This window comes from Salvelinus fontinalis, chromosome 27 (assembly GCF_029448725.1).
Source record: "Salvelinus fontinalis isolate EN_2023a chromosome 27, ASM2944872v1, whole genome shotgun sequence".
Taxonomy (NCBI): Eukaryota; Metazoa; Chordata; class Actinopteri; order Salmoniformes; family Salmonidae; genus Salvelinus; species Salvelinus fontinalis.
In genome coordinates this window covers 18485730-18506015 of record NC_074691.1, presented here as the reverse complement: position 1 = coordinate 18506015, position 20286 = coordinate 18485730, and the positions used below count along the sequence as shown (strand labels likewise).

At 43.5% G+C, this 20286-nt stretch overlaps 2 protein-coding genes across 2 annotated transcripts in view; one reads left to right on the top strand and one right to left on the bottom strand.

Moving 5' to 3' along the window:
* Window positions 1–4973: 4973 nt before the first annotated feature.
* On the top strand, window positions 4974–7973 carry LOC129825213 (serine protease 23-like). Its single transcript, XM_055885123.1, has 2 exons — window positions 4974–5205; window positions 5943–7973. The coding sequence occupies exon 2, from the start codon at window positions 5962–5964 to the stop codon at window positions 7465–7467; it is 1506 nt and encodes a 501-aa protein (XP_055741098.1). The 5' UTR covers window positions 4974–5205; window positions 5943–5961; the 3' UTR covers window positions 7468–7973.
* Window positions 7974–8019: 46 nt separating this feature from the next.
* Window positions 8020–20286, bottom strand: part of LOC129825215 (clathrin coat assembly protein AP180-like) — a 53630-nt gene continuing 41363 nt past the window's right edge. The window contains exons 18-28 of the mRNA XM_055885126.1: window positions 18011–18184; window positions 17611–17685; window positions 17177–17251; window positions 14922–14987; window positions 11558–11677; window positions 11284–11308; window positions 11038–11104; window positions 10077–10130; window positions 9853–9933; window positions 9582–9690; window positions 8020–9472 (exon numbers count right to left, since the gene is read on the bottom strand). Coding sequence (XP_055741101.1) covers window positions 9601–9690; window positions 9853–9933; window positions 10077–10130; window positions 11038–11104; window positions 11284–11308; window positions 11558–11677; window positions 14922–14987; window positions 17177–17251; window positions 17611–17685; window positions 18011–18184 — 827 coding nt within the window. The 3' untranslated portion in view covers window positions 8020–9472; window positions 9582–9600. The remainder of the gene's footprint in view (window positions 9473–9581; window positions 9691–9852; window positions 9934–10076; window positions 10131–11037; window positions 11105–11283; window positions 11309–11557; window positions 11678–14921; window positions 14988–17176; window positions 17252–17610; window positions 17686–18010; window positions 18185–20286) is intronic.

Below are 20286 nucleotides of genomic sequence, written 5' to 3'. Positions count from 1 at the left end.
AACTTTATTAAGACGTCTGTTCCCTTTTTCCTTCAAACCTATACACAATTAGAATGCTTTATTTCCCTCAAGCAAACTATCCAATAACATTTACTCACATCCACGGGCCAGGATGGAATCAACATCAACATCTTTATGTAACAGTATAACTTTAGTCCGTTCCCTCGCCCCGAGGGACCCTCTGCACACATCAACAACGGTCGCCCACGAAGCATCGTTAACCATCGCTCCACAAAGGCCGCGGCCCTCTTGCAGAGAAAGGGGAACCACTACTTCAAGGTATCAGAGCAAGTGACGTAACCGATTGTAAGGCTATTAGCGCGCACTACCGCTAACTAGCTAGCCATTTCACATCCGTTACATTTACAGCAGGAATGACTTACACTGAATTTAGGTTGCACGAGGAAAACGGTAGATGGCAAATCGGATGTCATTGTTTTCAATGAGAGAACGGCTGTAAATGCTGTTAATATGGCTGCAGCCCGACGCTGGTACACTTATGACAACAGCCAGCTCAAGTGCAGGGAGCGAAATTCAAAATATATATTTTTTAAATATTTAACTTTCACACATTAACAAGTCCAATACAGCATATGAAAGGTACACATCTTGTGAATCCAGCCAACATGTCCGATTGTAACGGCGATCCTCCTCCTCTCCATCTTCGGAAAAGGAGGAGTATTGAGGGAACCAAGGCGCAGCGAAGTTTGAATACATATTTATTTAAACAAGACGAAAAACGAACACGAACTACACTTGAAATGATACAAAATAACAAACGACGTAGACTGACCTAAACATGAGAACTTACATAGACACGAAGAACGCACGAATAGGAAACAGACTACATAAACCGAAACAGTCCCGTGTGGTACGAAATAACATACAGACACAGGAGACAATCACCCACAAACAAACAGTGAGAACACCCTACCTAAATATGACTCTTAATTAGAGGAGAACACAAAACACCTGCCTCTAATTAAGAGCCATACCAGGCAACCAAAACCAACATAGAAACAGATAACATAGACTGCCCACCCAAAACTAACGCCCTGACCAATTACACATACAAAAACAACATAAAACTGGTCAGGACCGTTACACCGATTTTTTAAATGTTTTACAGCGAAAACACCACGTATATTTATGTTAGCTCACCACCAAATACAAAAGAGGACAGACATTTTTCACAGCACAGGTAGCATGCACAAAGCCAATCTAACTAACCAAGAACCAACCAAACTAACCAACAAACAACTTCATCAGATGACAGTCTTATAACATGTTATTCAATAAATCTATGTTTTGTTCGAAAAATGTGCATATTTCAGGTATAAATCATAGTTTACATTGCAGCTACAATCAGAAGTTGCACCGAAAGCAGACAGAATAATTACAGACACCAACGTCAAATACCGAATTACTCATCATAAAACATTTCTGAAAAATACATAGTGTACAGCAATTGAAAGACAGGCATCTTGTGATTCCAGACAATATTTCCGATTTATCAAGTGTTTTACAGCGAAAACACAATATAGCGTTATATTAGCTCACCACAATAGCCAAAAACACAAGCAATTTCCCAGTAGCAAAAGTAAGCGATCGTAACAAACAAGCAAAAGATATATAATTTTTGACTAACCTTGATTTTCTTCCTCAGATGACAGTCCTATAACATCAGGTTATACATACACTTATGTTTTGTTCGAAAATGTGCATATTTAGAGCTGAAATCAATGGTTACACCGTGTGCTAACTTAGCTACTTTTCCCCACTACGTCCGGATTTTTCCTGACACTTTTTCTGACACACATATTCTGACCAAATAGCTATTCATAAACATAACTAAAAAATACATGTTGTATAGGAAATGATAGATCCATTAGTTCTTAATGAAATCGCAGTGTTAGAATTCTAAAAAATAACTTCATTACGATATGCAGCTTCGGTATAGCTAGAGTACCCAAACGTTGGCCGCCGGCGACTAGTACAACATGTTCGACAGATATATGAAATAGCATCATAAAATGTTTCTTACTTTTGCTGATCTTTCATCAGAATGTTGGACAAGGTGTCCTTTGTCCAGAACAGTCGTTGTTTGGAATTAGAACGGACACTTTCCCTCTTCATTTAGCACGCGCGCTAGCCGGGTGGCACGAATCGCTCCATCGTCAACAAAGTCAGAGAACGGAACACGGCAAAACTCCCGAAAAAATTTCAATAATCTGATTAAACTATATTGAAAAAACATACTTTACGATGATATGGTCACATGTATCAGATAAAATCAAAGCCGGAGATAGTAGTCGTCCATAACGGCAGCTAAACAGAAGGCAATCCCACCGTCCACCGCGCGCTCCTCAGAGTACCGGAAATGAGGGACACGTCATACAAAGAGCCTGTATTCGACGTCAGACCAAGATAAACACGAAATTACTTCTCTCACAGCCTCTTGACACCCAGGGGAAGGTCTATGAAGTGCACGTAGACTCTTACGTTTCATGCCCATGTATAGGCAGGAAGAAAAGCAGAGCCTCGATTTCAGACTTTCCACTTCCTGGTCAGGAAGTTTGTGCCAAATGAGTTCTGTTTGACTCACAGATATAATTCAAACGGTTTTAGAAACTAGAGAGTGTTTTCTATCCAATAGTAATAATAATATGCATATTGTATGAGCAAGAATTGAGTACAAGGCCGTTTGAAATGGGCACATTTTATCTGGCTACTCAATACTGCCCCTGCAGCCCAAACAGGTTGGCTGTAGACGGGACTTGCAGCCGGGGCTCAAATATGTACATTTCTTCTGTCTGCCATAGCGTGGTTTTCTACCGGATGTTGATTTGCACTGTTTGTTTACTGAAATCACCATAGCATCACATACCGTCGTGCTGGCTAGCTTTTGTAGTCACTGTCTTTCTTACTTTCTTGTCCGCTATGCCGATTGGTATGACCGTTTTTGCGTCACATTGGCTCTTTTACCGCATCTATTGTATGTGGAGCCCACAAACTTGCTGCTCCACAAAGGGCTAAACCTCTAGAATGAGGTGTGAAGTTCAGTCGAGGAGACTGTTATAATAGTGTTTAACATTCATATTTGCACATTGTTGTTTGAAACCAACACTGGAGTGATTATCATCTCTCTCTAATCTCAGAGATAATCTGGCACATCTCACTAGGGAGGGAGAGAAGAAGAGAAAGAAGTTCCATATTACATAGAGAGAAGAGACATAGAATGAACACACACACACAGTGTGTTCTCTCTACTCCTCTGCTTTACCTCACTTTTGCACTCACCATTCAGCTGTTGGTATATCAATATGAAAAGTTGTTGTTATTATGGCTATCTTAAACAAACCAATGACCGTCTTTGGCTCTTTCATTGACCTTTGTTCCATGAGGCTGCTGAGGGGAGGACAGCTCATAATAACGACTGGAACGGAACCAATAGAATCGCATCAAACACATGGAAGCCATGTGTTTTATGTATTTGATACCAATACACTCATTCCACTCCAGCCATTACTACGAGCACATCTTCCCCTATTAATGTGTCAGCAACCTCCTGTTCTCATCAACAAATGGAAGAGTTCTACCAGGGTGCCCATTTACACAGAAGGGGAAAAAGCAAACAGTTCTTATATCCTTAAAAGCCTTATAATGGCATGCATTGTTGCATCTATGGGACCCATATAGAAACAAACAGCATAGGAACAGTCACACATCCACAGGAAGTTACATGTTAAGGCAGACGTATATATGGTAACATGAACCAGCCAAAGCTCTCTGTTAAAGACTGAAATGTTTAGATCTTTGACTGTGAGTACTGCTATTTCTATACTGTGTATTAAAGAGGAAAGGATACGGAAGGGAAGTGGGGAGGAAGGAGGGAGAGGGGAGAGAGGGAGGAAGAGAAAGAGTTCATTTGGTGAATGAGTTGAGTGCCTGTGCAGCCAGGAGGCCAACCCGTTGTCAAAATAAACCTGCTGGAGTTGAAACGCAGGTTGTTCCTTAAAGGTGCACTATGCAAAAATCTCTCCGGCATTTCCTGGTTGCTAAAATTCTAACGGTTCACCTAATTTCAGTTTGTGACAAAACAAGCAAATATTGTGTAAAGAATCATTGTTCCATCTAAACCGCTGTGAAATATATTTTCCATAACCAAAAATATTGCATTTTCAGCTATTTTATGCTGGTGTACAAAAACGAAAGTATAAGACAAAAACGAAACTTAAGAATGGGATGCATAGAAATAGTGCACATAGAACAGATATACCCGCTTCTCAGACTTGATTTCAATGAGAATGACAGATAAACTCACATTTCTATGTGCATTTGGTGGGGTCGCCCAAAAACATACATATATATTGCAGCTTTAAGATCTATGAAGGTCTAGAGTTGAATCAGTGTGTGTGTGTGTGTGTGTGTGTGTGTGTGTGTGTCTGTGTGTGTGTGTGTGTGTGTGTGTGTGTGTGTGTGTGTGTGTGTGTGTGTGTGTGTGTGTGTGTGTGTGTGTGTGTGTGTGTGTGTGTGTGTGTGTGTGTGTGTGTGTGTGTGTGTGTCCAACCCCAAACCATCTGCCTCTCACTGAGAGACAGCACAGGCAGTGTGTGAAGACAAGAGCCGTCTAATGTTACCTGGCTGACATAAATCTGAATTTACAGTTTTGCCCACAGACACTGAAAACAAAAAACATATCCCACACACAAACTCAACGACTGCCAGCCTGTCATTCAATAAGTTATTTTGTCCTAAAACAATACAAAGCAACACCAGTAGATGTGTGAGGTGGGCAATGCAAATAAGTATATGGGGGCAAAAAAAAAGTATAAAATACAATAACACGTTTTATATAATTTGCCTGCTTTTGGACATAAAATTCCACAGTTCACATACTGAAGAACTTCATTCAACTTCAGTCAGTCCTCCTTGCTCTCCGCAACACCAGGCAGTACCTCCCCCGGTGTTGCCTTGTAACATGAACGAGCCGCACTTTGTTATTCCCTTTTTTTCTTCATCATGGACAAATCTCGGTGAAGATCTCGCGAACGGCGTTCCATTGCGTTCCGTTTGTTTGATGCGCTGGCGATGATGGGACGCGGTCTTTCACCCACTGAATCATACCCGACTGGATGAAATACCGATTTATGTATTAAAAGAGGCATTTTGCTAACTTCTGCATTTCTTGTCAAATGCTTGCAGGTATGATTGTTTTGTTTACTCTCCATTTCAATCAGTTCACGTGTTAGGCAGGAATGTATAGACACAGGCCAGGCATTACTAATCAATGATCATCAACTTCAATTTCGACTACAGTTGCATTATTTACTTTGCATTGTGATGTTCTATGAGTGATTTGACTACTATGACCATTATGAGAAAATGTGATCGTTTTATCACCATTACGCATCACACTATAGCCAATAGGCCTATGTACAGTATTTCCACTAAATCATCATCGTTTCCATATTACATATTATAAAATCATATTATCATAGTTCATACCTATGTTGTTCTTTTATCAAGCTGTTTCTTTTGTAGTCTTGCTGCATTATAATAAAGGTTTTGTTGAATGTAGGCAAGTCTATGACAATATTTATAGTTGAAAAACAAACATCAAATGGCCATTTTTCAATCATGGTATCATCAGGTGAAAGTAGGCTATTGTTGGAGCCCAACGTTAGTTAGGCTACTACTTATCTGAATAAGCCAGTTGCCTATGCCACATAACTGTTCCAAACGTATAACGGACTTCACTACCAGCGGCATCTGCCGGTGAGACCGCTATTGCAAAGATAAGCCTTCAATAACACTAAAGCAGTTTGTTGTGACTGTTTGGGATAAAGCACCCTCTGCTGGCCTGAGCCCTCATTTTATACACCAGTCACCTATGTCTTTCTTTTAGCTCACTCTTCCCTCCTCTCTCCTCTGTTTCGTAGGCCCTGGTGAAGCAGTGTGATGTGCCCCATTCCCCTGTGTCTGCTGCTCTGTGCCCTGCCCCTGTGTGTTCCTGTCTGGGGGGGCCACGGTGACGATGATGATGATAAAGAGTATGGCTGGTCCGTGCAGAGTGTCCCGTTGATTCTGGACAGGCACACAGTGCATCTGCGGACTCCCACATTTGGGGGGAAGGATGAGGGGTCAGATGGGAAGGGGGAGGGGATGTGTGGGATAGAGTGTCAGAGCGCTCTCCCCCCTCCCGACCAGGCCACGGTGGAGAGCATGCTGGGATACGAGACGGTGTATGAAAACGGCACGCGCACACACACCGATGTCACACTGCAGGGCCTGAATGAGACGACTTCACGCACACCCTCACACACTCGCAGGAAACGTCAGGTGTACGGCTTGGACGGGCGCTTTGTCATCTCAGACAGCCACTTTACCACCAACTACCCGTTCTCCACGGCGGTCCGCCTGTCCACAGGCTGCTCCGGGGTCCTGGTGTCTGACAAACACATCTTGACGGCAGCCCACTGTGTCCACGACGGGAAGGACTACCTACAGGGGGTCCGCAGGCTGAAAGTCGGGGTCCTACAGGTCAAATCTAAACGAGGTAGGGGGGGGGGGAGGAGGGGGGGGAGGAGGGGGGGGAGGAGGAGAGGTGGGAGGAGAGGAGGAGATGTGGAAAGGATGGGAAAGGTGGAAGGAGAGGAAGAGGTTGGAGAAGAGGAGGAGGATGGGAATGGGATAGATGAAGAAGGACCGAGACAGGAGCAGAGACGGAGAGGAGGGAGGCAGAGAGGAATGAAGGGAAAGGGGGAGATACAGAACGCGGTTGATGGGGAGACCGGAGCAGAGGGAGGTGAAGAAGGGAACACAGAGAAGGAGAGAAGAGAGGGAGGGGGTAGGCAGAGAACGAGAGGTAGCAGAAGTAGCCGTGTACAACGCAGCACAGAAACTAAAAAGCAGCCCTCCTTCCGCTGGACACGCGTGAAACAAATCCACATCCCCAAGGGTTGGATACACACAGGGGACGATGACACTAACGCCGTTACCCCTGACTATGACTACGCTCTCCTAGAGTTGAAACGGCCAATCAAACAGAAGCACATGGAGCTGGGGGTGGCGCCCGCTGCAAAGCCCCTGCCCTTAGGTCGCATCCACTTCTCAGGGTTTGACAATGAGCCAGAGGGAGGACAAACGGAGGGAGAGAAAGAAAAGGTGGTCTATCGCTTCTGTTCAGTGACAGAGGAGTCAGACGACCTGTTGTATCAGCACTGTGATGCCCAGCAGGGGGCGTCAGGTGCTGGCGTATACATCCGGCTCAGACAGGAAGTGGAGGGATCCAATAAGAGGAAGTGGCAGCGGAAGGTGATTGGAGTGTTCTCAGGGCACCGCTGGGTGGAAGGGGACCGGGGTGAAAAGAGGGATTATAATGTGGCGGTGAGGATCACTCCGCCTAAATACGCTCAGATCTGCCACTGGATCCACGGGGATCCCAGCATGTGTACGAAGGCCTGAGAAGTCAGGGATCTATCTGCTGGATCTGTCAGACTGATCAGAGGAAGAAACAAATGTTCATCTAGCACTTTTCACTGAGACCTCAAAGTGCTGCAATCGTGGTCAACGAACTATCAAATGGCCAGCACAGACAGATCAGATGGAATAGGATTTCGGAATATGGGAGGATTTTCATGCTCCGGTCAATCAATCAGATTCCTATCCAGAATGCCCAAAAATTATTTTGAGGTCTCAAAATTCTATGGTGCTCTCCAAACACTAACAGGTTTTCCAGTCTTATATGCCTTTATGTGTTGCTTCCAAGAAATGCCCATTGTGCACGTAATACCGGGGCTAAGATTAATTCCATTGGTGGTTATTTTTATCATCTCTGCATGATTCATAGTTTTGCTATCTGGCTTAAATGTAAATGTGTCTTTTGTTGAGTATTTCCTAAATATAAATTTAGCTTGTTAAAAATAATTTGTATTTCTTTATATTAAAGCCTACCATTGAATACCAAAAAATGTGTGATGGACTGAACATCAAACATGAATGACAACAGTGAAGACATCAGTGTATTTGAATTTTATTCGATCTCAATGGGACTCACATGCAAGTGGGGGAGAGGAGAGGAGTGATGCCATCCAAGAACCAAACACTGCCTTCAACCAAATATATAGCAAACATTGTTATCCACATTATTGTATATGATACGTTTTATGTATCTTTTTCTTTCTCAACACATTAATATAGTCACTTTGGAAGAGAAACGACACATGGAACATCCAGTGTATATCTGAATACTTTACCGCCAATTAGTTCGTAAACACCCCTGGAGTGTTGCTTCAGGGGACGATACAAGCGTACTGATCACTGCATCACCATGACCTGGTGGAAGTGTCCCAGTAATGTTTACAAACATTTCCTTGTCTCATTCACTCCATGACCACTGATAGGTGTAAGGACTGCATTATTTCCACCAACTGCCCTTCACCTATCGATTCAATTCAGATAGTTGGCCGTTAAGGAAAGGAGACAAGTATATTTAGATTTTTTTAAGTATTTGGATGCAACCCAGATCAACTTCACTTGACATGCTTAAATGCAGTACCACTTCACACCAACAGGGAGTGCAACAGTAAACACTGGGACTGAGTTTGCATTCAATACTGCCTTCAAATACAGATAGGGAGATAATGTACAAGGGAAAGGATCTTTTTTTAATCTTCTTGCATTTTTTTCAATCTTACAATTCATAGACATAATTAAAATATATGATACATTTTCTCTCAAAATAAAGACTAAAGAAATATATGTATAATCTATCATTTAAAATATTCAAAAACGCATATGTCAATTTGAACATAGTCAACAACTGTTGCATGTAACACACAATAAAAAAAACAGACAAAATAAAAACAAAAATGAATTGAATGGAAAATGGAAGTTGTCATATGATTGGTCATCTCGTAAACCCAGATTTGTGATGATACATATTTCAATATTCATCAATATACACCCATAGAACTGTATAAGAGGCTGGATGGATCAATGAATGGAGAGAAGTACAACTAAGTGTTGAATAACGTCAGCAACACAGCTCAGTACAGAATTTGATTGGACAGCAAGGGAGGGGATAGGGCAGGGATTGGCCAGTGAGGTTTACACACACCGAACACAGTTCACGGTTAACAACACATTCCAACTCAGCTCTTTCAGGGAGTACCAGAATGATTCAAAATACAATAGAAGTTTTTATGTTACATTTTTTGTCTTAATTTAAGTAAAGGATAACATTGAAGTACACTCACACACACATACACATTTTTGTTTTCTGTATTTATGATTCACATCCACGGTTTGTGCTAAAACATCAGACAGAGAGGGAGGGCGGGGTTACGGGGAAGTCAGAGGGCAGGGGTCGTAATGCTGATGGCTGATTGGCTGAAGGGACTTGGGCGTGACAGGAAGGCGGGGAGTGCACACATCCACATCGATAGAGCTCCAGACACAACGACAACCTCTGGAGAGAGAGCGAGAGAGTTGATTACCACAATGTTATTCTGTAACTCTCTCTTTTCATTGCATTGTGTGTATATAGTTTGGTGCCGCTGTGAGAGAGAGAGCCCTACCTAGGAGGGTTAGAGGGGTTTACATGAAGTCCTTGATGTTGAGGTCATCCAAGGCATTCTTGGGGGGAGGAGGCCTCCTCGGACTCCCGGCCATCCCTGGAGATCCCATCTGTCACAGGAAACACTGTGTCATGGAATAGGTGTGTGTGTGTGTGTGTGTGTGTGTGTGTGTGTGTGTGTGTGTGTGTGTGTGTGTGTGTGTGTGTGTGTGTGTGTGTGTGTGTGTGTGTGTGTGTGTGTGTGTGTGTGTGTGTGTGTGTGTGTGTCTTACCGGTGCTCCTGGGGTTGCAGGGGCTCCAAAGCCTGGTCTAACCATGGGCATCATGGGAGCTCCAGCCCCGACCGCTCCGCTCTGAGATAGAGAGAGGAGACAGTCAGACGCTATGGCAGCTACTATCTCTCACAGTGGCACCAAACTAAGTGGGCCACCTATTGGGGTCATTGGCCATCTTAGGTGCTCCTAATGGTCCTAGACCGAGAGTGGGGTGGTCTTACCATGCTGAATCCTTGGTTAGACCCCATAAAAGAAGGGGACCCCATTGGAACGTTCTAGGGGTGTGGAGGGGGGAAGAGGAGGTGGGATGTTACTACACTACATACAACACAGGCACAACAAAGACAACACTGCAACAGCAAACACACAGACATATCATTGACACACACAACACAGACAAAGACATCATTAAAACAGATTCAACACACACAGAGACAGAGACAGAGACAGAGAGAGACAGAGAGAGACAGAGAGAGAGAGAGAGAGAGAGAGAGAGAGAGAGAGAGAGAGAGAGAGAGAGAGAGAGAGAGAGAGAGAGAGAGAGAGAGAGAGAGAGAGAGAGAGAGAGAGAGAGAGAGAGAGAGAGAGAGAGAGAGAGAGAGAGAGATCACATAGAAAACCTAGCCTCTAAAATCAGGTTCAGGTGATTTGCTCAAGCAGAAACATTTGAAGAGCACAGGGTCATATATAGGAACACATGATCAGGCAGACCAGTTTAATAATCAGTAACTAAACATCAGATTTTTATATCAGTAGTGAGGCTTTGGTTAAATTAACAGCTGAAGCCATGGAGCAATACAGCAACTATAGACCCTATAGCGAAAGCTTGGGGATACGGGGATAGAATTAAAGATACATGCAGATGAGCAGGGCATTTCGGGGTCAGCGAAGGGTCATGTGGCTTGCTCGAGGTCAGAACCATAGGAGAAGAAACGGGAAGTGGTTTTCCAAGCAGCTCCTTAGTTTGGGACAAACATCAGCCCTCTCAGAGCTCTCCAGGGGTTATTCCCAATCCAACCCATAGTTTTCCCACAAAATGTTCACCCCTTTTAAACCCAACTCCAAATTTGATTGGACCACCCTGGAGAGTCAGAGAGGAACGGCGTGTGTAATTTGTTCCATTCCATGCCCGTCACTGCCATGTCGCTGCACTCCATGCTATATGAACCAGACAACATTTACCATGGGAGCGCCCCAACTGGGCGGAGCTACCTGAGGAGTTGACCAGCCTCCCATCGTGTTCTCCCCCCTGCAGAAGAATGGCAATCAGTCAGTAAGCCAATAGAAAAAGAAAAGACAGCTATAGCCTCCCAACCTTTTAAAATATAAAGCTCATTGAGCACATGGAAAATGCTATGTGATTGTAATCCATGGCATTAAGTGACATTTCGATACACAAAAAGACAGACTCAAAACAGGAAAACTTACGGTTTTTGGCTCCCCATTCCCAGATCTGAGAGAGAGAAAATAAGACATTGGACAATTAAAATTTCCCAGTCACAGAATAATGTCCATTCAGTATCTTATCACATTTATAAGTGCTGTGTAACATGACGTACCGCCACTGTAATGACAATGTACCTAGCAGCGGTATGTAACTACCATGTAAATTCATGTCTATGCATAGCTGGGCAGCACCATGATGCTGAAATGCTTCAGGCCAAATAGAGGATCACTGTCATGCGTCTGCTCAGAGACTTACTGCTAGCCATGCTAGCCATGGTGGCGTCCAGGTCTCCTCCCATAGATTTGACTGGAGACGAGGCTGCCCCGGCCTGGGGTGTCATAGAAGGCATCAACACATCCCCTAGACCATCAAACGCTACAGGAGACACGAGGAAGGGGGAGAGAGAGATAGCAATGGGGAGGGGGGAGAAGAGGATGGAGAGGGGGAAAAAGAGAGAGAGAGAGAGAGAGAGAGAGAGAGAGAGAGGGGGGGGTGAGAGAGAGAGAGAGGGTGAGAGAGAGAGAGAGAGAGAGAGGGGGTGAGAGAGAGAGAGGGAAAGGGGGGAGAGAGAGAGAGAGAGAGAGAGAGAGAGAGAGAGAGAGAGAGAGAGAAAGTGAGAGCGAGAGAAATAGAGAGGGGGTGAGAGACAGGTTTAGATCAAACAGTCACAATAATCCTTTCAGATCATAACAGGAGGGGTCCTTCTTACGAGTGGGATTACCATGATAACATATTGATACGGTCTCCATGTCAAAAGTGATCAGAGACGAGTATAGCAAGCCCTCGTACTGATACTCACTATGACTGTGAGGACATGTACTGTGCCTTCACACACACACACAAATATGCAATATACAGTTTAAGTAATGCTCTCCATGTACATGTAATATCAATAAAGAGCATTCATATTTTGTATACTTAACACTACTCAATAGTGTTACACTCTTGTGGTGTTATCTGGAACCTAAAAGGTTTCTTCGGCTGTCCCCATAGGATAACCCTTTGAAAAACCATTTTTGGTTCCAGTTTGAATCCTTTTGGTTTCCATGTAGAATCCTTTCCACAGAGGGTTCTACATGGAACCAAAAAGGGTTCTACCTGGAACCAAAAATGGTTATACTAAGGGGACAGCCGAATAAGCCATTTGGAACCCTTTTTTCTAAGAGTGTAGTATCTTATTAGCGAGATTGTTTGAGATAGGGTATCGCCCTCTGTATCTAGGTGACAGTTAGGATGCAGCCTCTACTCTATAGTGAGAAAGCACTGCAGCCTAGCCAGTACAAAGCTAAATGGGCATTGTGATGTGAGCATGTCACACATTGTATATATTAAGCATCTGTCAGAGCAGAGGGAACAGAACAGCAGCAGTGGCTCTCCTACTGCAGTGCAGCAATGCACTGTGGGAAACCAGCACATCAATGGGCCAGAACACTCACCCAATCAGAGTGCAGGAAGCAAGCAATGAGCCAGCCCCAGAGCCAGATGGAGAGACGGTGGTGAGAGAGAAGAGAGAACGAGAGGATAGAGAGAGTGTGAGAGCGAGTGATTGAGAGCGAGAGACAAAGCGCAGAAGGAGAAAAAGGGGGAGGGAGAGGATGGAAAGGTAAGAAGAAAGGGAAAGAGTAGTGAAGGGAAAAATAATGGAGTGAGTTAGATGACAAATGTTGCGAGAGAAAGAGAGATGGAGGAGAAAGAGTTAAGCCATAAGCAGTAGTATTTGCAGATCGTCAGTAACATAGCATGCAGGCTAGTGACAGCCATGACCATGAAACAGGGAACATTGCCACGGTAACACAGTTACCAGGGTTACCAAGTGGCTGAGTGAAAAACACTCAGTTGTCTCTCTCATCAACGGAGTGAGAGAGACAACTAAGGACAGAAGCTAGAACAATAATGACCATACAAAACAGCAGTATGCATGCGGAACGGCCATAAAACCAAGTTACATACAATCAGGATGTATTCAGTCAGACAGACACATGTTCATATACATGTGTGCTGTCTGTTGTTACTAATACAAGGGTTATTAAAAAAGTCAAATCATGGAATGATCACTGTATACAAAATATGGATGTGAAATAATATATCTAGATTGTCAAAAATACACACACAATAAGCTTTTAATATATCCACTATAACTTTATGTCAGATATATTTGGCGATGTGGTTACATATTACAGTACAATGGAAAATATTATGTGGTACAGTTGAAGTCGGAAGTTTACATACACTTAGGTTGGAGACATTAAAACTCGTTTTTCAACCACTCCACAAATGTCTTGTTAACAAACTATAGTTTTGGCAAGTCGGTTAGGTCATCTACTTTGTGCATGACACAAGTAATTTTTCCAACACTTGTTTACAGACAGATGATTTCACTTACTGTATCACAATTCCAGTGGGTCAGAAGTTTACATACACTAAGTTGACTGTGCCTTTAAACAGCTTGGAAAATTCCAGAAAATTATGTCATGGCTTTAGAAGCTGCTGATAGGCTAATTGACATCATTTGAGTCAATTGGAGGTGTACCTGTGGATGTATTTCAAGGCCTACCTTCAAACTCAGTGCCTCTTTGCTTGCCATCATGGAAAAATCTAAAAAAATAAGCCAAGGGGACTGATGCACGTCACAAAATAGATGGCATCATGAGGAGGAAAAATATGTGGCATCAGTCAAGACATCAGTCAGGAAGTTAAAGCTTGGTCGCAAATGGGTCTTCCAAATGGACAATGACACCAAGCCTACGTCCGAACCTGAGGCAAAATGGCTTAAGGACAACAAAGTCAAGGTATTGGAGTGGCTAGCACAAAGCCCTGACCTCAATCCTACAGAATATTTGTAGGCAGAACTGAAAAAGGATGTGCGAGCAAGGAGGCCTACAAACCTGATTCAATTACACCAGCTTTGTCAGGAGGAATGGGCCAAAATTCACCCAACTTATTGTGGGAAGCTTGTGGAAGGCTACCCGAAACGTTTGATCCAAGTTAAACAATTTAAAGGCAATGCTACCAAATACTAATTGAGTGTATGTAAACTTCTGACCCACTGGGAATGTGATGAAAGAAATAAAAGCTGAAATAAATAATTCTCTCTACTATTATTCTGACATTTCACATTCTTAAAATAAAGTGGTGATCCTAACTGACCTAAGAGAGGGAATTTTTACTAGGATTAAATGTCAGGAATTGTGAAAAACTGAGTTTAAATGTATTTGGCTAAGGTGGATGTAAACTTCCACCTTCAACTGTATATTTAAGCAATAATGCCCGAGGGTATGTGGTATATGACCAATATACCATGGCTAAGGCCTGTTCTTTACGCATGACTCAACGTGGAGTGCCTGGATACAGTCTTTAGACGTGGTATATTGGCCATATACCACAAACCCCTGAGGTGCCTTTTTGCTATTATAAACTGGTTACTAATGGAATTAGAAGAGTAAAAATAAATGTTTTGTCATAGGGTCTGATATAACACGGCTTTCAGCAAATCAGCATTCAGGTTTTGAACCATCCAGTTTATAATTACTGTTATGTGTCTTACATACAATGTGAATGGGTTATGCCTGGTGCGTGTGTCGTGCATGGTGGGTGTGTCGTGCATCGGTAGGTACATTACCTGCCATCAGCTCAGCACCACAGGCAGCTGCAGGGGCAGCAGGCTTGGTCTCTCCACCAGTGGAGTCTGATGGGTAAAACCAAACCAAGCCAAACCAAACCATACCAGGCCAAGGTGAGCCAAGCCATTAGCAGTGCAGCATGTGGGCAGAGAAGGGTTAAGAAGTCAGCCATCCGCTCCACACTAGGAACGCCAAACAGATAGAGCAGCGTTATCACTGTCAGATAGGTCAGTACACATACACAGGTATACACACATACAGTACACACCAATAGAAACTCCTTTGATCTCAATACGCTGCGGCACATCTACATCTAAACAAAAAAAGAAAAAAAGAAACGTCCCTTTTGCAGGACCTTGTCTTTCAAAGATAATTCGTAAAATTTCAAATAACTTCACAGAGGCGGCGACAGGTAACCTGGTGGTTAGAGCGTTGGACTTGTAAACGAAAGGTTGCAAGATCGAATCCCTGAGCTGACAAGGTAAAAATATATTGTTCTGCCCCTGAACAAGGCAGTTAACCGACTGTTCCTAGGCCGTCATTGAAAATAAGAATTTGTTCTTAACTGACTTGCCTAGTTAAATAAAGGTAAAATTAATTAGTTTAAACACTGTTTCCCATGCTTGTTCCATGAACATGCACCTGTGAAACGGTTGTTAAGAGACTAACAGCTTACAGACGGTAGGCAATTAAGGTCACAGTTATGAAAACTTAGGACACTAAAGAGGCCTTTCTACTGACTCTGAAAAACACTAAAAGAAAGATGCCCAGTGTCCCTGCTCATCTGTGTGAATGTGCTTGAGGCATGAGGACTGCAGATGTGGCAAGGGCAATAAGTTGCAATGTCCGTACTGTGAGATGCCTAAGACAGCGCTACAGGGAGACAGGACGGACAGCTGATCGTCCTCACAGTGGCAGACCACGTGTAACAACACCTGCACAGGATCGGTACATCCGAACATCAAACCTGCAGGACAGTACAGGATGGCTACAACTGCTTGAGTTACACCAGGAACGCACAATCCCTCTATCAGTGCTCAGACTGTCCGCAATAGGCTGAGAGAGGCTGGACTGAGCGATTGTAGGCCTTTTGTAAGGCTGGTCCTCACCAGACATAACCGGCTCCAATGTCGCCTATGGGCACAAACCCACCGTGGCTGGACCAGACAGGACTGGTAAAAAGTGCTATTCACTGACGAGTCGCGGTTTTGCCTCACCAGGGGTGATAGTCGGATTCGCGTTTATTGTCGAAGGAATGAGCGTTACACCGAGGCCTGTACTCTGGAGCGGGTTCTATTTGGAGGTGGAGGGTCCGTCATGGTCTGGGGCAGTGTGTCACAGCATCATCGGACTGAGCTTGTTGACTTTGCAACCAATCACAACACTTTGCGTTACAGGGAAGACATCCTCCTCCCTCATGTGGTACTCTTCCTGCAGGCTCATCCTGACATGACCCTCCAGTATGACAATGCCACCAGCCATACTGCTCGTTCTGTGCGTGATTTCCTGCAAGACAGGAATGTCAGTGTTCTGCCATGGCCAGTGAAGAGCCCGGATCTCAATCCCACTGAGCACGTCTGGGACCTGTTGGATCGGAGGGTGAGGGCTAGGGCCATTCCCCTCAGAAATGTCAGGGAACTTGCAGGTGCTTTGGTGGAAGAGTGGGTAACATCTCACAGCAAGAACTGGCAAAGCTGGTGCAGTCCATGAAGAGGAGATGCACTGCAGTACTTAATGCAGCTGGTGGCCACACCAGATACCGACTGTTACTTTTGATTTTGACCCCCCCTTTGTTCAGGGACACATTATTCCATTTCTGTTAGTCACATGTCTGTGGAACTTGTTCAGTTTATGTCTCCGTTGTTGAATCTTGTTATGTTCATACAAATATTTACACATGTTAAGTTTGCTGAAAATAAACGCCGTTGACAGTGAGAGGACGTTTCTTCTCTGAGTTTACTTAGCAACACAAACTCAATATGCTCTAGAGAGGACATAGAAAAGTCACTGTGTCCTCCCTGAATACCACAGTTAACAACTTAACTACACTAACAAGATTATGGGTCACCAGAAATGAGAAATGTTGATGGTGAATGACATGATGAAAATAATCAATTAAACAATCAAATAATAAATCCAAATTATGGATTTTTGCTCAAGAGAGATATTCTTTCACAAAGGCCACTCATGTGAAGACCGTCGACCAGCAGCAAGGGGCATAGTGAGGGGTGGGGGAGGGTGTACAGTTACCCACCCCCAAACAGGTCCATGATCACCCCCTTGTCCATTGGGGGGGCAGAGGAGAGGGGGGCAGGGGAGGAGAAGGCATCTGTTGTAAGGGGAGGGTAGAGGAGGGTTAGATTGGTACACAATCAGTATCCCTGAAATACAATAATTCACATGCACGAATGTACATACAGAAATAGCACTCCAAACACATGCTGAGAAAGATGGCAAGGTTTGAGAGAGAGAAATGAAGAGCAGCTGAGGCCCTGCTCAATAGCCTGTAGCAGACCCAGAGGAAATCATTCACAATTTCTTTTCTTCACTGATCAAGGACAACAAGACAACCGATGGAGAGAAATGAAATGGAGAATGGAGGAGAGGGGAAAAGAGGGCAAAGGGAAAGAGGGAGAGGGGAGGAGAGTAGCAAGGAGGAGAGCAGTGAGATGGCGCTAGTCTGGGTACCTGCTCCAAACATGTCAACACTGGGGGCAAGGTCTGCTTTGGTGAAGCTTGGATCTGGCATGGAATCAAACATAGCTACAGGGCAAGAAAACACCCACCCACCCACACACACAGAGATGAGAACAGCAGAATACAAACACTGATTAATTAGATGAACAATTGTGATTGAAAGTCAATGCAGGAGCAGAGAGGCAGCAGAATGCATCCAAGCTGAAAGGAAACAGAGGAACAGAAACATGTGCAAGTTAGCCTCACAAAGAGAAAAGGACACCCAGGAAAAATGCAGTCGACTGAAAAAATGCAGGAGAGGAGAGGACATGGATGCAGAGTAGAGGACAGAGACGAAAGGGGACAAAAGAAAAGGTTAAGAAGTACCACACACACATGCGTAAACATTTACCACTCAAGAGGTCTATCGATGGGGTGGTGGGGGGGATAGGTGCTGTGATGGTGGATGAGGGGGCAGAAGGGGGCGCCACTGAGTTAAAGCAGTTGTTCTCCATAGGCATCATGGCAAACAGGTCCAGCCCTGGACCTACTGCATCTGAGCTACCACCAGAGAGGGCAAAGGGGTCTTTGGGAGGAGAGAACAGGGGGAAGGGATGACAACAGAAGATGAGGATGTTACGCAATGACCACAACACAGTGTAAAACGAAGAGCTATATTCTGTTCAATAGGGAAGAGGAGAAGCTGCATTTGTCTGAGATTCTGAGGGAGAAGATAGAAGCTCAGTTAGGAATTCACAGCTCCATATTCTTTAGAAACAAACAGTAAATGTAAAAAACAATGAAGTACTGTATATGATCAAGAGATAATCTGGAAAATATGCATATCTGATGAAAAATTATAGAAAAAGAACATGATTTGTGAAGAGGTGTAGCAGGAAACATCTTTGAAAAAACAATATTAGTAGTATTCATGCTCTCTCAATATACTCTCTGGTATACCAATAACCAGTGGTGTAAAGTACTTAAGTAAAAATAATACTTAAGTAGTTTTTTGGGGTATCGGTACTTTAATGTTTATATTTTTATCAACTTCTACTTTTACTTCACTACATTGCTGAAGAAAAGAATATACATTTTACTCCATACGTTTTCCCTGACACTCAAAAGTACTTGTTACATTTTGACAGGAAAATGGTCTGATTCACACACTTATCAAGAGAACATCCCTTGTCATCCGTACTGCCTCTGATCTGGTGCTCACTAAACAGAAATGCTTGATTTGTAAATTATCTTCGAGCGTTGGAGTGTGCCTGGTGATCCGTCAATAATTTTAAAAAAATAACATTGTGCCGTCTGGGTTGCTTAAAATAAGGAATTTGAAAGGGTTTATATTACACACCTATTGAACACTTTTGATACTTAAGTACATTTTAGCAATTCCATGTACTTGTAATACTTACAGTTGAAGTTGGAAGTTTACATCAACCTTAGACAAATATATTTAAACTCAGTTTTTCACAATTCCTGACATTTAATACTAGTAAGAATTCCATGTCTTAGGTCAGTTAGGATCAGCACTTTATTTTAAGAATGTGAAATGTCAGAATAATAGTAGAGAGAATGATTTATTTCAGCTTTTATTTCTTTCATCACATTCTCAGTGGGTCAGAAGTTTACATACACTCAATCAGTATTTGGTAGCATTGCCTTTAAATTGTTTAACTTGGGTCAAACGTTTCGGGTAGCCTTCCACAAGCTACCCACAATAAGTTGTGTGAATTTTGGCCCATTCCTCCTGACAGAGCTGGAGTAACTGAGTCAGGTTTGTAGGCCTCTTGCTCGCACAGGCTTTTTCAGTTCTGCCCACAAATGTTCTATAGGATTGAGGTCAGGGCTTTGTGATGGCCACTCCAATACCTTGACTTTGTTGTCCTGATGCCATTTTGCCACAACTTTGGAAGTATGCTTGGGGTCATTGTTCATTTGGAAGACCCATTTGCGACCAAGCTTTAACTTCCTGACTGATGTCTTGAGATGTTGCTTCAATATATCCACATAATTGTCCTTCCTCACGATGGCATCTATTTTGTGAAGTGCACCAGTCCCTCCTGCAGCAAAGCACCCCAACAACATGATGCTGCCACCCCCGTGCTTCACGGTTGGGATGGTGTTCTTCGGCTTGCAAGCGTCCCCCTTTTACCTCCAAACATAACGATGGTCATTATGGCCAAACAGTTCTATTTTTGTTTCATCAGACCAGAGGACATTTATCCAAAAAGTATGATCTTCGTCCCCATGTGCAGTTGCAAACCGTAGTCTGGCTTTTTTATGGCGGTTTTGGAGCAGTGGCTTCTTCCTTGCTGAGCGGCCTTTCAGGTTATGTCAATATAGGACTTGTTTTACTGTGGATATAGATACGTTTGTACCTGTTTCCTCCAGAATCTTCACAAGGTCCTTTGCTGTTGTTCTGGGATTGATTTGCACTTTTCGCACCAAAGTACGTTCATGTCTAGGAGACAGAACGCGTCTCCTTCCTGAGCGGTATGATGGCTGCATGGTCCCATGGTGTTTATACTTGCGTACTATTGTTTGTACAGATGAACGCGTTACCTTCAGGCATTTGGAAATTGCTCCCAAGGATGAACCAGACTTGTGGAGGTCTACAATTTGTCTTGGCTGATTTCTTTCGATTTTCCCATGATGTCAAGCAAAGAGGCACTGAGTTTG